This window comes from Bombyx mori, chromosome 13 (assembly GCF_030269925.1).
Source record: "Bombyx mori chromosome 13, ASM3026992v2".
Lineage (NCBI taxonomy): Eukaryota > Metazoa > Arthropoda > Insecta > Lepidoptera > Bombycidae > Bombyx > Bombyx mori.
Window position 1 is genome coordinate 2,426,662 of NC_085119.1, and position 15,884 is coordinate 2,442,545.

At 40.0% G+C, this 15,884-nt stretch overlaps 1 protein-coding gene across 1 annotated transcript; it reads right to left on the reverse strand.

Annotated features, from left to right (window-relative positions):
* Window positions 1-693: 693 nt before the first annotated feature.
* LOC101746767 (uncharacterized) lies at window positions 694-9,111 on the reverse strand. Its single transcript, XM_004927924.5, has 6 exons — window positions 8,364-9,111; window positions 7,472-7,706; window positions 6,260-6,506; window positions 5,364-5,597; window positions 4,602-4,779; window positions 694-3,538 (listed from the first exon to the last, which is right to left on the reverse strand). The coding sequence occupies exons 1-6, from the start codon at window positions 8,868-8,870 to the stop codon at window positions 3,371-3,373; spliced, it is 1,569 nt and encodes a 522-aa protein (XP_004927981.1). The 5' UTR covers window positions 8,871-9,111; the 3' UTR covers window positions 694-3,370.
* Between the last annotated feature and the right edge of the window lie 6,773 nt (window positions 9,112-15,884).

Below are 15,884 nucleotides of genomic sequence, written 5' to 3' on the forward strand. Positions count from 1 at the left end.
TGGGGAACAATTCTCTCATACATTACTTTAGCGAAACTTTAACCGTTTCCGCAGCGGACGCAGTGGATGCTCTCAAATGGGAAAAAAACCCGATTTTGAAACGCTCTTTATGCTCCGCCTACATTAGTCTTAGCGTGATGTTATATAGCCTATAGACTTTCTAGATAAATGAGCTATCTAAGACTGAAAGAATTTTTCAAATCAGACCACTAATTCCTGAGATTAGCGCGTTCAAACAAACTCTTCAGCTTTATAATATTAGTATAGATATGATATACGTATTTATTTTAAGTAATTGAAAAAGGGCTTACGGTAGTCAACGAAAATATTGCTGATAGCGATGACTACTCCATAATAATTGGAATGATATAAAAAAGATATACCTACATATGCGGCCGTCAGTGCAAAAGTGGCCTAAGCTTACCATAGTTATTACGGAGCAATGAGGTTTAATTTTTCATTAATTTGAATATGAGTAGACAAAAAAACAATACGCACAAAAATAATGTTTACAAAGCCATCTGTTAGGTAGGTATGTCGGGTGAAACTATGGATAGGCCGGTTTTGCCTCAAAATTTATTATATTTTAAATAAATTGCAATATACATAATTATAAGCATGATTATGAAAAATTTGTGTGGTAGGCCACTTTTGCGCTGACGACCTCATATATATAAAAAAAAAAACAGTATGTATTCATAAATTCATTTTATTCGGAACATTTGATATACATTGTTTACAATAACTTACAAGTACAAAACGAAACATATTTATTTAGACCTTCATCGTATGATAATAAACAAAAAAAATAAAAGAACTCAAATCTTTTAAAGCAACATAATAATAATCTCTAGCGCCTAGCGAACGTCAAGAAAAACAGGCTAGGTATGTATATATTTGCACGTGACATTAATAAATACAATTCGTTTTATAACAAAGAAAATACGTACTCTATATAGCTACGTGCTCACGAACGAATTCGTGTAAAATAAATCTAACCCGAAAATTGTATAAATTTTATTATTAAGAAGTTAGAATTTCAACACATTTCTATGAGAAAAAAAAAGGGTTATCATAATAACATACCGTGTCGTGTGCAAATGTTTCTGAATACAAAGACAGTTGATACCTGGTGCCGGTGATTATGGACATTCGAAGTCGTCGTGGCCTAAAGGATAAGAGTTCGTATCTAGCGATGCACCGATGTTCGAATCCCGCAGGCGGGTACCAATTTTTCTAATGAAATACATACTTAACAAATGTTTACGATTGACTTTCACGGTGAAGAAATAACATCGTGTAATAAAAATCAAAACCCGAAAAAATTATAATTTGCGAAATTACTGGTGGTAGGACCTCTTGTGAGTCCAGACGGGTAGGTACCACCGCCTTGCCTATTTCTGCCGTGAAGCAGTAATGCGTTTCGGTTTGAAGGGTGGGGCAGCCATTGTAACTATACTGAGACCTTAGAGCTTATATCTCAAGGTCGGTGGCGCATTTACTTTGTAGATGACTATCTATGGGCTCCAGTAACCACTTACATCAGGTGGGCTGTGAACTCGTCCAACCATCTAAGCAAAAAAAAAAAACATTTAAAAACAAGAGCCTAAATATTTGTTTTATAAAAAAAAAGATAGCGCACAATGCAATGCAACTTAAATCAGCCGACGCGCGGGGTCAACGACACGGTGTATGCCTCCGTTTCCTTTGCGGGTTCATTTAAGTATTAGCTTTCTTGCTTCCCGTATATAGTCACTACTATATCAATTTTAAAACGCTTCTTTTACATTGTGTAGAATATAATAATATTTATATTACATAATTAATTTATGATAACAATATTATAGGTTATAATTATATTTACTTTTTTTTTGTGTGATTATGTTCATATTTTATAAAATAAGATTATTTACATTTGTGATGGTTTTATGGATATTTTTTTGCCACATGAATAACATTATCTAGTATTATCGCATCCTTGTGTTTTAATAAATACTAAATAGTTCTTAAAATATATAGTTTTAATTTGTAGATATTATATTATGTACCTAATGAATTACTTAAATTATTTTGGAACTATCTAGCAATCAATAATGTGTAGTATTGTGTATAATGTATAATGTAGTAATGTGAAAATAAATATTGTATTATTTAATAAAACTTGTTTTTAAGAATTATACTAGCTTTCTAAAATTATGTACTTCATTATGTGAAACATTATGATGGTCATTAACACTATTACGGTTTAATGTTACATTTATATTCATTTTCATTTGTTTCATTTCATTTTTTCCGATGATTCGTATATTATTATTTCCATATGTTATTCGTAATAATAAACGTTTTAATCATATTTATATTCTATCAAATCATTGACTTTTATCAAAAACAGTCCATTATTGAAATTGGGAATTAAATTAGTGAGTGAACCTTTCTTTGAGTGAAAACCCATTTACTTGCTGTTCCTCAAAACTAAAATACGATATTAGTGCAAGATATTGAAGTTCATCGACCTATTTTTGTAAAACTCACATTTACCCACATTTACTGACACGCATGAATTACTTTACATTACTTTAATACCTAATTGTTTAGATAAGTATTGTCTTTTTAGACTTCTTAGCTTAGACTTTTAAATTAAAAAAAACAGAAAATTTCAGATCACTTGGTTACGTTGACTAGATTTAACACTTTGGCTTTATTTTTGGAACATCAACTTGACTACAATTTTTCGATGGCTCCAATGAACACTACGTTAACTCCAAATTCGTAGGTTTACAGGAGGAGCTTTAAACGAAAAAAGTTGATAAAATCTTTATTATTGCAGATATATTTATGTTTTTTTCTTGTGTAACTAGCTGATTTACTCTTGCTTCGAACCCCATCAATAATGATTTGTAATACTTTTAAAATAGTGAAGCGATTTGCGTGAAAAACGAAAATTTCTAAATTTTGAGTTAGAGTAGTGTTCATTGGAGGCATCGTTTTTACTTCATCGAGAAACTATTTGTTTAAAAACATGATCATGAACTAAAACAAAAATTATTTTATCACGCTTTTATTCAATTCATCTGTGTCTGTCTATATAACAGACTCTTTCAACCTAATCTTTACCAACATCAAGATGTCGTTAACTTTAGTATTTTCAGATCAGAATCATGAAGATAAAACATAAAATTGTTCGGGTTATTATTTATTTTTGTTTATAGCCTATGAGTGTAATGTTTTTAACAAAAAAAAAAACATTAATCTAATATAATAACAATATCCAAATCTATGGAATGTTGAGGGAGATGTGACGTCACGGCTTACCTCTCCTGACCCCGGGAGATGTGACGTCACGGCTTACCTCTCCTGACCCCTCGAAGAATCATTCAATACTGCGCAACGAATGTTTAAACTGTAACAGTTTGCTTATGTTTGCGTAGACGAGGTCCTCAGGTGAGGATATCACGAAGTAGACCAGGCCCAGGACTGACAGGACCGCGCGCCATATGGAGAAGTGTGTCCATGTGTGATAGAAGGTCGGTATGGTTGGCTGGAATTAAAAAAAAAATATTTTAAGTAAGGTACATATTTTCTGCAATTGAACAATTGTCTTGTCTTTGTCCTCGTCGTGACCTAAAGGATAAGACGTCCGATGTACCGGAGTTCGAATCCCGCAGGTGGAGCCCCATTTTTCTAATGAAATACGTATTTCAAATCGTTACATACGATTGCACCGGTGTTCGATTCCCACAGGCGGGTCCTAATTTTTCTAATGAAGTACGTACTTAACAAATGTTCACGATTGACTTCCACGGTGATGGAATAACATCATGTAATAAAAATCAAATCAAACCCGAAAAATTGTAATTTGCGTAATTACTGGTGGTAGGACCTGACCTCTTGTAAGTCAAGTTTCAAAAACCACAAATTGATAAAATTGATAAAATTAACAACAGAGAGCTCCACTCCGTTCGGCTGCTTGAGCCACAATGTTTTGTGCGAAAATAGTCATCTGTATTTATAGTACAAAGTAGGGGTAGCTTAGTCATGAATTCTCTTGAATATAGTCTCAAACAGATATTTAGTAGGGTTGGATTTTCACCCAAAAAAAAATTAACATGGAGGAAACCGTTAACCCTCACCATCTTAGTTAAGAAAATAGCAGGGTTGCATATGAGTCGACTATTATCAAAGCCGGCAATGTGACTTTTGGACAATTATTGTTAAATCAGAAAAACGAATTATTGACTTTGTATTCCATTGGCAGTCACAAAACTCTTCTGAACGACATCTTAGATAAATAGCAGGTTAAGTATAAACCTTTATTTAATGCAGTTTTTGAACCGTATTCTTTGAAGGAGACGATTACATTCAAATCAATCTGTATTGACTTATCAATAACATTTTTTTGTCCAAATGCACAGATTGCCACCTTTGATAATAGACGACTCATATATACTTCATATAGGCATAATATACTTCGCAAATTTGCGTTCCAGTTCTATGAGTGGGAAACTCAAGATCGATGACGTCATCAAGTTGTGACGTCCACAGGTGCCGCTTAGCATTCGACACCAGATGTGATGTTAACAATAAAATATACCAGTACTCACTGTGGTAAGATTCCCGGTGATGTTGTGTACCAGAGGCGTGTACTGGTACACCATCAGCTCATCGTACATCCTGGCAGCCGCGCAGACCAGTAGGCAGGCCATGTATAGTATGACTAGAACTATCGGCTGGAAGTAGGGTTGGAGACCTCTACTGAGATCCAAGCTTGCTATGTCTAATCTGTTAAACAAAAGAGAGACAAAAAATTCATGAGATTTCTTTGGTCCTTTCCACATTTACATATTACATTATTTAAGGGATGGATTTCATCGACATTTCAATAGTGTGCTTACTATACAGGTTTCATTATATCAAAAAAAAAACCAGCGGTGACTATTCTGTGAGCCATATGAAAGTCTTCAACCATGATGATTTAATCAGAATTAGCAAGAGTTGTTTGATTTGGTGGTGGTACCTACCTGTGAGGACGTAGAACATAACCAATCACCAATGATTACGAAAATTATAATTTTAACGGGTTTTGTTTTTATTACACGATTCCTTCATCGTGGAAATCATTCATGAAAATGTGTTAAATATGTATTCCATTAGAAAAAAAAAAAAAATACTGCGCGATTTGAACACGAGCATAGTCGCATGACTCCATACAAGTATACCGGCACTCTAATCCTTTAGGCCACGACGACTTTAAGAAACCCAAATTTAAAACTTTAAATGCGAAACATTTCAATTACGCACTTTTTTTATTATATATTATTTTTATGCATATTTAATAGTATTTCATATATACAAACCACACTTACCTATCCAAAACAGACAGAAGACACAACACGCAAAAGAAATAGTATGCAGCGACATAAGGCATTGTTACAACGGAGTGGAAGGACAGATGTCCAGCATCCAATCCATCAGTATAGCCGATCAGGAGAAGATGCATCAAAGACAATCCACCGAGTACTCCGTGACAAGCCACAGCACAACTCTTCCATGCTTTCTGAAGCATCAAGGCTACATCTAGTGGGGTGTGGTCGGCTAAGCTGAAATGTTACCATATTTGGTGTTGTATTATTAGGAAACAAGCCTTGATGGTGAATAAGCATGCATGACAATTATAATTTGCGTAATGACTGGTGGTAGGACCTCTTGTAGGTCCGCGCGGGTAGGTACCACCAACCTGCCTGTTTCTGCCTTGAAGCAGTAATGGGTTTCGGTTTGAAGAGTGGGGCAGCCGTTGTAACTATACTTGAGATCTTAGAACTTATATCTCAAGGTGGGTGGCGCATTTGCGTTGTAGATGTCTATGGGCTCAAAAACCACTTTTTTTTTTATTGCCTAGATGTTTGGACGAGCTCACAGCCCACCTGGTGTTAAGTGGTTAGCACTTAGCACCAGGTGGGCTGTGAGTTCGTCCACCCATCTAAGCAATAAAATAAAAAAAAGAATGTGCTTGCATTCCACTTACTAGTAAATGGTTATCGTCGACTATCAATATTAGTAATATAAGGGGCATACCAATATGTTTACTACAGACACAAACTGGTATACCCCTGGTTTTGGTATGCTGAATGCTGTATGTTTACTACAGTACCGGACTATAGGGATACACCCTAGTCTAATCCTTGTTTTAAACGCCTATAACTTGTGAGACTATGTAAATATATTAAATAATAATATATGTACTACATCATTGTTACTATACCTTAAGTATTTATCACCATCTCTAGATCGTTGAGGCTGTAATATTCTATCTCTTGACACAGCAGTGAATGTACCTCCACCTTGAAGATATATCTTCTCAGTACGACGAGCTCCAAATCGATCTAGCCTTTCATCATTCGGTGATGTAACTGGAGACGGTGATGAAAATGGATTGTCAATGTAATCTTCATGGTATGGTATGCTGGATTCCAGGGTTTGTAGCATTGCAGACAAGTCCGTCGGTCTCACTGACAATCAAAAAATATATTTTCTTAACATTTAAGTTTGTATCATTTTATCGTTAATTTCATTGTGTCATTTATGTATTTATGGTAGAATCTATTTAAAGTTTGACATCTATCTAGATGATAGCTCTTGAAGAAGCAATGAAGGAAGACCAAGGAGGCATACTGGGCACATTGAATAAAGGGGCCTTATATAACCTACTATTTTACATAACCAAATACTATAAATATTTTAAGTAACAAACTAATAAGTAAAATTTAATAATAATACATATTAGCGTCAGCAACATAATGTCTCAGCTCTATTGTACATATCAAATTGCAATTGGTTCATGCTGTCTCGATGCCATACCGTACTAGTTGCTCGCGGCATAATGGTTCAATTTTTTAATGATTTCTCTATCAGTTCTATTTCATATTTTGACAGGATTTTTGAAGACAAATATTTAAAATTTAATTTCAGTTCAATAACCAATAATTTTTTTGCTTCATATTATTGCCGTTTCTATGGTCAATTCTATGGTAGTCATGTTCTCTAAGGTGTTGTTATTTTAATTATATTTTATTGTTTTATTTAACCTGCTTAAGTTCAATAACAAAATAAAATATCATAAAAAAGACCTAGTTGCCAGTGAAAAAACATTAAAAATCAAATCAAATTAAATCAAATCAAATCAACAAATTTTTATTCAACATAAATGAAAGTACACACTTGTTGAACGTCAAAAAGAGCTACCGCCAATTTACAAACTAGCCTCCGTCCTGAGACGTACTAGCAAGAAACTCAACTGACATGTCTTTTTTTTTAAATATTAGATTATTTTTTTAAATATTCCTTTTTACAAGTTTCATTTTATCAAGTATTAGTTTCCATCATAATAAACACAGCTGAGTTCAGACCCAGTTTTGAAGTTAGACTCTATTAGTTTTTCCAAGTGCATTGCATTTAATATAAATAAACAACATACCTGACTTTCCCTGTTTTGACTTAGAGCCAGTCTTGAAAACCTTAGGGCTTACATCTCTACCATTAGCATTAGTATCTCGTCTCTCGTCTCTAGATTTTCTTTTTGTCTTGCGAGGTTTGTGGCGGATATCTTTTGACGTGCCGTTATTGTTCTCAAAATCATTATGTTCAATTTCCAATTCACCGCTGAGTGTTACTACTTCATCTTTATTGTACTCTTTTAAATAATCATCCACCTAAAATCACATTTGTTATATGTTTCCATTCCTTATAATAATGTTCTAACTATCCTATAGCATTACATTCCAATATGAAATTTAGGAATGTACGTTTCTTGGGACTTTTTCAAATATGAAAGATGATACACCATATGGGTACTTTTTTTACTGTAAAATATTTGTGAACAAGCTGTGATCACCAAGTGTGGAGTGCAGAAGCCTGTATTCATCACCCGTCTTGAAACTTTTATTATATTGTACTGTACTATTTGATAAAAATTCTAACAAAATTAGGAATGAATATTATAAACCGATATTGTCAAATTATTCAAGTACTTTCTTTATACTATAATCTCTACAAGTTCTTTTTTCTATTTAATATATTCAGTGAATATACCTAATTTGACTGACAATATTAATTTTACCCATTTAAGTGTTTACTAGAATTTTGTAAGTTTGGCTTGTCGCATGAAATTGCTGTTCAACTGTTCTTCTTGGGAACAGTTTAAATGTAATTTACATACCAAAATGGCACTTACATGTTTTTTCATAATAAATTTAAAAAAATCATGTTACTAAGCTTATTATACAAATATTGGTAAAATGTTGAAAGTAGTTAGCTAGTAGTTCCTTAAGCTTGTTTTTAAATGATGAATGTCTAAAAAATATAATTACCTTTTCCAATGCACTTAGACTGGAGCCTGGTATTTCAAAATCATGTAGATCGCGATCTCTATGCCTTGAGGAATGTCTCTTTTTTTTCCTGTATGATGGACTACGTTTTTCCTTATGTCCACTTGACGGACGGGACAGTGACTTCAGAAACTTTTCATCCAAACCATTTGGATCGTGAGAATAAAATACAAACGACGGATTCTTGTCAGATTTCTTAATTTCCTTCTCGACAAAGCCTAGAATATCCTGCTTGATTTGATCGTGTATAGGAAGCTCAGTGTCCAAAGATTCGTGTTCGGATTTAATCCAGCTACCTCGCTTGGACTTCTCTGGTGTTTCCACCGTTTCTGTATTTTCAGGTTCAATAGCGTGACCGTTTGATAGTTTTCTAGATCCAGAACTGCTTCGTTGTCTCTGTTTGTTTTTGTGTTTAGGAGAGGGTGAGCGTGCACTCGAGTGTACTTCTACTATTTCCTCCTTCTCATCAGAACTCTTTCCCGGCTTCATTATTCGCGAATTACAAAGGTAAACCCACGCAATCTCAGTTTGTAGGCATTTTACTTATCTGAAAGAAACAAACTTTCATGATACCACTGGAGCTACTGCGTAAAAAAAAATAGTTATTTGGAATATCTGTGTAAACTATAAAATATTTTTTATTGTTTATTTACACATATTTCTATAACTTTACAAATTTTGAAAACAAAGGCGGTTCGGAAACTCTATTCAAATGTCAAATGTCAACTCCTTTGACGTCATTATGACGTCATACAGACGAGAAGAAAACGTTTCGTTCCACATTGAAAAAAGAACAGCTTGGAAATCGCTGCGTTTAGCGTTGATATTACGTTACGTTTTTAGAATACTAATGTCATGACCGTACTTAAAAAACTTACTGTGTTTAGCTTCGTTTCCTCCATGGGAGTTCTTCCAGAAATGTTTGAAATAACCGCGCCATCTTGTTTTTAGTACCACACCGCGTACCAGAGGAGCAGAATTAATTGAAACTAATCCTACGGCCACTGGACACTACGTTCATCCATAGTGGGTTCCCAAAGGTCTTTTTCACCCCCTACCGGCTTTGATATGGCCTTCCACGGTGCTTACTAGGTACTATGACATGTCCTTCTTCAAACAATACTTCCGCAGAGTATACAGTAGCTTGGCTGTGCCCTTTGCTGACGCCCATGAGCGTCGGTTACCACTCACCATCATATGGGTTGTACGCTTGTCTTTCTACAAGAGCAATACAAAATAAATAAACACATGCCTGGGTAGTCGATTGCATCGTGCTTATCTTTACCATAGAAACAAACATCTTCACGGCTCTAAAACAAATAGCTAATTCCTAAAGAAGAACCACAAAAACATTTCCACTATTTTATATTTGACGCCAGCGAAAACAACAATGTAAAATTTTTGGGGTTTAAAAAATGGTAAAAAAAAGGTTTTTATTTTCATAATAAAGAAAATTCTATCGCAGCAGTTAAAATAAGAATTCATAGACAAAAAAATAAACAAGAAGTAAATACCAAACCTTCAAATCCATTTTATCATAGCCGGCTCTTTTTTTTTTTTTTTTTTTTTTTTTTTTTTCCACAGGAGAAAATCGCCGGATCCCCACCCGCGCGGCAGGTGGGGTATGTGGGAGTTGAACCTCACTAAAAACTCCTGCCGCTCACAACCGGCGCCCTACCTCGGACCGGGCCGGAGCCCAGTCGGGGCTATTGAAACGGCGGGACAGGGTTGACGCAGAGCACATTACATCCATCCCACCGTCCCACGGACGCCGGACCGGTGGCCGCCAGCGAAACGACCACCGGTTCCCTCGTTCAGCGGGCCGAGAGCCCGCTTTGATGGCGCCGCGTTACACCTTCCCCCAGAGCGGTCGGGGGAACGCGGTCTACCATCACCCGGCTTCCTATTGCGGGTGAGCGTGCAGAGCACGCCACCCCTCGTCTGGGTCCCTCCCCGCACAAAACGGGTGGGACCCCTAGCTCTTAGGGGGCCAGGTCACGGATACGACCCCGGTCCCGACCCCCTGCTCGGCGGCGGCGGGTTTCTGCGTAGTGAGGAGAGCTTTCCCTCACTCGCCCCGCCGCCTCCTTCTGCGAGATGGTGCACTCGCAGAAGTCGAGCATAGCCTTCCATGACTCATCGCTGCCAAGCATCGACGCCACGACGCCAGGCAGCGACAAGTCAGGTCCTATCTTTGCGACCAGGACACGGCGCTGCACCTCCCAAGCGGGGCAGACAGCGAGCGTATGCTCCGCCGTGTCCAGGTCGTGTCCACAATGGTGACACCTCGTCGTCGGCTCAGCCCCTATCCGGCGCAGGTACTTCCCGAAGCATCCGTGCCCGGTCAGCACCTGCACCAGACGAAAGGTGAGACGTCCCTCGCCACGATTCACCCAGTCATCAAAGACCGGGTAAACCGCCTCGACGGTCCGTAGCCCCCACGTGGGGTTGGCCAATCGCCTCGACCACGACTCGAGCACGGACCGCCGAGAATGGGCCTTCCGCGCCCGCAGCTCACTCTCGGGGACACGCGCCACGCCCCGAGCACGAAGCTCGCTGCGCCACCGATAGTCGGCAGCGAGCGACTCCGCCTCCAGCTCCCATGGCGGCGTCCCCGCCAAAACACACGCCGCCTCGAAGGAGACGGTGCGATATCCGCGGATGACCCTGATGGCAACGGTGCGCTGCGGCCGGCGCAAGAACCGAGCCATAGTGGCCCGGTTGCGCGGCTCAGCCCACACAGGTGCACCGTACAGGGCCATCGATCGCACCACCCCCGCGTAGAGACGGCGCACAACCTGATCCGGTCCCCCAATATTCGGGAGCAGCCGGCTCAAAGAACCGGCCGTCCCCATCAATCGGGGGACCAGCTCCGCAAAGTGAGCACGAAAGGCCCACCGGCTGTCCAACACGAGGCCGAGGTACTTCAACTGCACCCCGACCCCTATCCGGACGCCTCCAACCACGATGTGGGTGTCAACGGGTGGCGCCCTCCGCGGCCCGTGAAACCACAGAGCCTCGGATTTATTGAGCGCCACGTCGAGACCCAGCCTCCTTATCCTTCCGACGACGAGGGCCACTCCCGCTGTGGCGAGACGGGCAGACTCCCTAAAATCATCCCCCCGGGCCACGACCAACGTGTCGTCCGCGTAACAAATAACGCGGAGGCCCGGGAGGAGGGCGCCCCTCAGCACCCAGTCGTACCCGATATTCCACAAGAGGGGGCCGAGAACCGACCCCTGCGGAACACCACGCACGACCGGAAAACGATGAAGGGTCCCACCGTACCCGGTACATACGACCGACCTGGCCCCCAAATAGGACCCAACCAGCCGGCGGAGGTAGATAATACCCGGCCGTGGACTCCGTCCGGGCCGGGGGCCGTGTCTTTCGCAGTCATCTTGACAACGGCCACCCGGAGCTCTGCCTCGGTAATACGAGGCACCTCAGCAGGAGCTTGGCCGTCGACGGTGTCAGACGGCCCGCCCATAGCGGGAGGGACAAAACCCTCCCGCTCCTGCGGGAACAACGCCGAAACGATGTCCCGCAGCTGCTGGGGCTGGAGACGCTCAGTCATAGAGGGGGCCCACGGGCGCAACTTGCCGCGTACCAATTTGTATGGGCTCCCCCACGGATCCGCTTCGAGCGCCTCCAAGAGTCTCTCCATGTTCTGCTCCTTGGCCCGCCTGATGGCCAGCCGCAGGGCGTCCTTCGCAGCGCGATATTCGCGGTGCAGCCGAGCTTCCTCCTCCGCGAACGCGACGGGCTCGTCGCGCCGCAGGCGGCGGCGACGGCGGTGTCTAGTGCACCGGCGGCTCGCCCGAATGGAGACCGCACGCAGTCTTGCAATTTCGGGCGACCACCAGGGCGACTGTCGCCGTCCAGAGTGCCGAGAGCCGACCCGGGGCATCGAGGCATCACATATGCGGTGCATCGCGCCCCGGAACCATTCGGCCTCGGTTTCCACATCGACAGGTTGTGGGCGCTTGGGCGCCCACGCCGCCACCATAGAGGCCTCCACCAGGAGCTCCCTGTTCAGGAGCTTCAGTGCCCACCTAGGGAATGACCGGGATGCACTCTGCGGGGGGTCAACCCCGCGGGCACCTGCAGCCGGCGTCGGCGCAGGGGCAGAAAGATCGTACCGGATATACCGGTGATCGGACAACGATTCCGCCCCCACCACCACTCTCCAGCCGAGGATGCGCCGCGCGACAGGCGAGCTCGCGAACGTCAAGTCCACGATAGACTCGCCCGTCCACCGCACGCAAGTCGCGATCGAGCCCCTATTAACGATACAGAGACCGACCGCGACCGCCCACTCCTCCAGCAGCCTACCACGAGCGTCCGTGAATGGGGAACCCCAAGCGACAGACTTCGCATTGAAGTCCCCCGCCAGTATCACTGAACGGGGAGCGAGGTGACGAGCGATCACCTCTAGCCCGTCCAGGAACCGCTCGAACTCGACGGTAGGCCGATTCGGAGAAAAGTACACCCCGATCACGACGATATTTTCTAACTGTACCGCGACGATCCCGGGGCCCCTGGTCACCATCGCCAGGGGGGGGACCATCGCGGTTCTTCTGATATGTATGGCCGCCAAGCCATCAACGTCCCCAAACCAACAGTCATCCGCTGGGGGAACGAAGTATGGCTCGGCGACCACAGCCACGTCAATTGACCACTCCGCCATGGTCTGGAGCAACATGTCCTGAGCCCCAGCGGAGTGGTTCAAGTTTCCCTGCAGGAAGCGATAGGTGTGATCCATTAAGACTGAACCTGTTGGAATATTTGTTAAAGAATAGTTTGTAACACTAGTCTGTGGAACATGAATCTGTATAATCTACACTGCTCTATGGTAACTAAAAAAAAGGTACTCCGTGATGGCTGATTAAAACAATTCTTTTTATTTCTCTGATCGATCGCTATAACGCTGCATAAAACTCAACAGGTTATGGGCCCAGAGTACCCAAAGTGCCTAGAAATTTCGCAAGGTGAGAAAAGTAGTACAAGTTGGAATATAATGTAAAAATAATAGTGTCCATTGTTCGAAATATTTTGTAAAAAACAAAAAACAAAAAAAAAAAAATGGCGTCAACAGTTCCAGTAACAAACGCCATAAATTATTACCCACAACTTAACGTGGAAAATTACAATAGCTGGAAGTTTCGACTGAGATGTCTATTAGACGAAAAATCTTTGTTAGAGGTAGCGTCAAGTGGCGTTATAGAATTAAAACAAAAAACTGCTGATGCGGCTGCAAAAGCCTTAATAGTAAAATGTGTACCCGATAAGTACTTGGACATCATAAAAGATGCAACAACTAGCTACACAATGTTAGCCAGTCTGGATAAAGTTTTTGAGAGAAAAGGTATTTTCACTAAATTACACTTGCGAAGAAAGTTATTGTCTCTTAAGCTGAGGGATGATAAATTGGAAGACTATTTCATGAGATTTGAAAGTCTGATTAGAGAAATAGAAAATATTGATAAAAAGATGGATGAAGAAGATAAAATATGTTATTTGCTGACGGGTATGTCGGAAAAGTACAACACAGTGATAACTGCTATTGAAACAATGTCTGCAGATAAAATTGACATGGAGTTTGTCAAGGCTCGGTTATTGGACGAAGAACTCAAACTGAATAATAAAGGTGAAGAGTATAATGATACAAAGAATGATGTAAGTTTTACTGCCTCAAGTGTAGAATGTTATCGTTGCCACAAAAAGGGCCATTTTGCACGTGAATGTAGAAGCAGAGGTCGTGGCTATTCAAGGAGAAACATTAATGATAAAGGTATATGTGGTAAAAACAGAACTGAAGAACAAAATAATATGACAGAAAGCATCCCAGAGAATAAATATAATTTTCTAGCAATAACGGAGTGTAATCTAAGTAAAGAAGACAAATTTATAGAATTTATAATAGATTCAGGAGCTACAGAAAATCTTATCAAGGAAGAATTGGAGAAATACATGTATGAAATTAAGAAACTACCAAATAAAATAAAAATTAAGATTGCAAATGGAGAAATATTAGAGGCTGACAAGAAAGGAAAGATAACCATAAGAGATAAAAATAATAATACTATAAATATAGAAGCGTTAATGGTCCCAGGGATTTATCATAATATAATATCTGTAAGAAACTTAAATATGAAAGGAAATAAAGTTGTTTTTACAAAATTTGGAGCACAAATAATAAATGGAAGAAAAGTCTTAAAATGTTCAGATAGAAATGGTTTATATATAGTACAAGGCGAAATAATACTAATAGAAGAAGCGAACTCAAGTGTACAGCAAGACAAAAATATTTGGCACCAACGTCTCGGACACTTAAATAGGAAATCATTAAAAATTATGGGTTTACCTGTGTCTGATGAAACATGTGGTCCTTGCATGAAGGGAAAATCTACTCGTTTACCATTCTATCCAGTTGACAGGCCAAGAAGTAGAAAAATAGGAGAATTATTGCATACAGATATTGGAGGTCCTGTATCACCAATTTCTTATGATGAAAAACAATATTACCAGACCATAACTGATGATTTTTCTCATTTTGTGACTGTTTATCTATTAAAGAATAAATCTGAAGCCACAAGAAATTTAATAAATCATATAAAGGAGTTAGAAAGACAAAAGGAAACTAAAGTTAAACGCATAAGATGTGATAATGGTGGAGAGTTCACCGCTGGCTGTTTGAAGCAATTTTGTATGGAAAATGGAATTATAATAGAGTATAGTCAACCTTACACACCACAACAAAATGGTGTGGCAGAGAGGCTAAACAGAACATTACTAGATAAGTCAAGAACTTTATTAAGTGAAACTGGATTACCTAAATATTTGTGGTCTGAGGCTATAATGTGTGCAGCATATCAATTGAATCGATGCCCATCAAGATCTATAAAGTATAAGATACCAGCTGAAATATACTACGGACTAGAAAATGTTAACTTGAACAAGTTAAAGGTATTTGGTTCTAAAGCATGGTATACGTGTGTCCCACAGAATAAGAAATTAGATAATAGAGCTGAAGAAGCCATTATGGTTGGCTATGGCAAACAAGGTTATAGATTATGGAATCCAAAAACAACAGAAATAATATTCTGCAGAGATGTCAAGTTTGATGAAAAGTACTATGAACATAAAAACAGTATTAAAAATAACAACTATATTTATTTACCAGAAGAGGACACACAAAATGAAGTTATGTGCAATGATAAAAATAAAATTGAGGAAGAAAAAGTAATACAGAAAAATGAAGAGACAGACACAAAAAGAACTAGATCAGGAAGGATAATAAAGCAACCTGATTATCTAAAGAATTTTGGGACGTACACAGCATATTGTTACTTAGTGTGTAATGACCCAGAAAGCTATGAAGAAGCGATAAAAGAAGTTTCATGGAAAGAAGCGATACATAAGGAATTAGCAGCACTTGAGAACTTACAAAGCTGGGAAGAGACTAAACTACCGAAAGGAAAATTAGCTATAGACACTAAG

What these genes read in the sequence shown, in the direction of transcription:
- LOC101746767 (XM_004927924.5), bottom strand. Translation starts at nt 8,870, where the DNA reads ATGAAGCCGGGAAAGAGTTCTGATGAGAAGGAGGAAATAGTAGAAGTA. An exon ending in GTCTAAGTGCATTGGAAAAG is followed by an intron (nt 7,707 to 8,363) that starts GTAATTATATTT and finishes ATGTGATTTTAG; the next exon opens with GTGGATGATTATTTAAAAGA. An exon ending in GATGGTGATAAATACTTAAG is followed by an intron (nt 5,598 to 6,259) that starts GTATAGTAACAA and finishes GTAACATTTCAG; the next exon opens with CTTAGCCGACCACACCCCAC.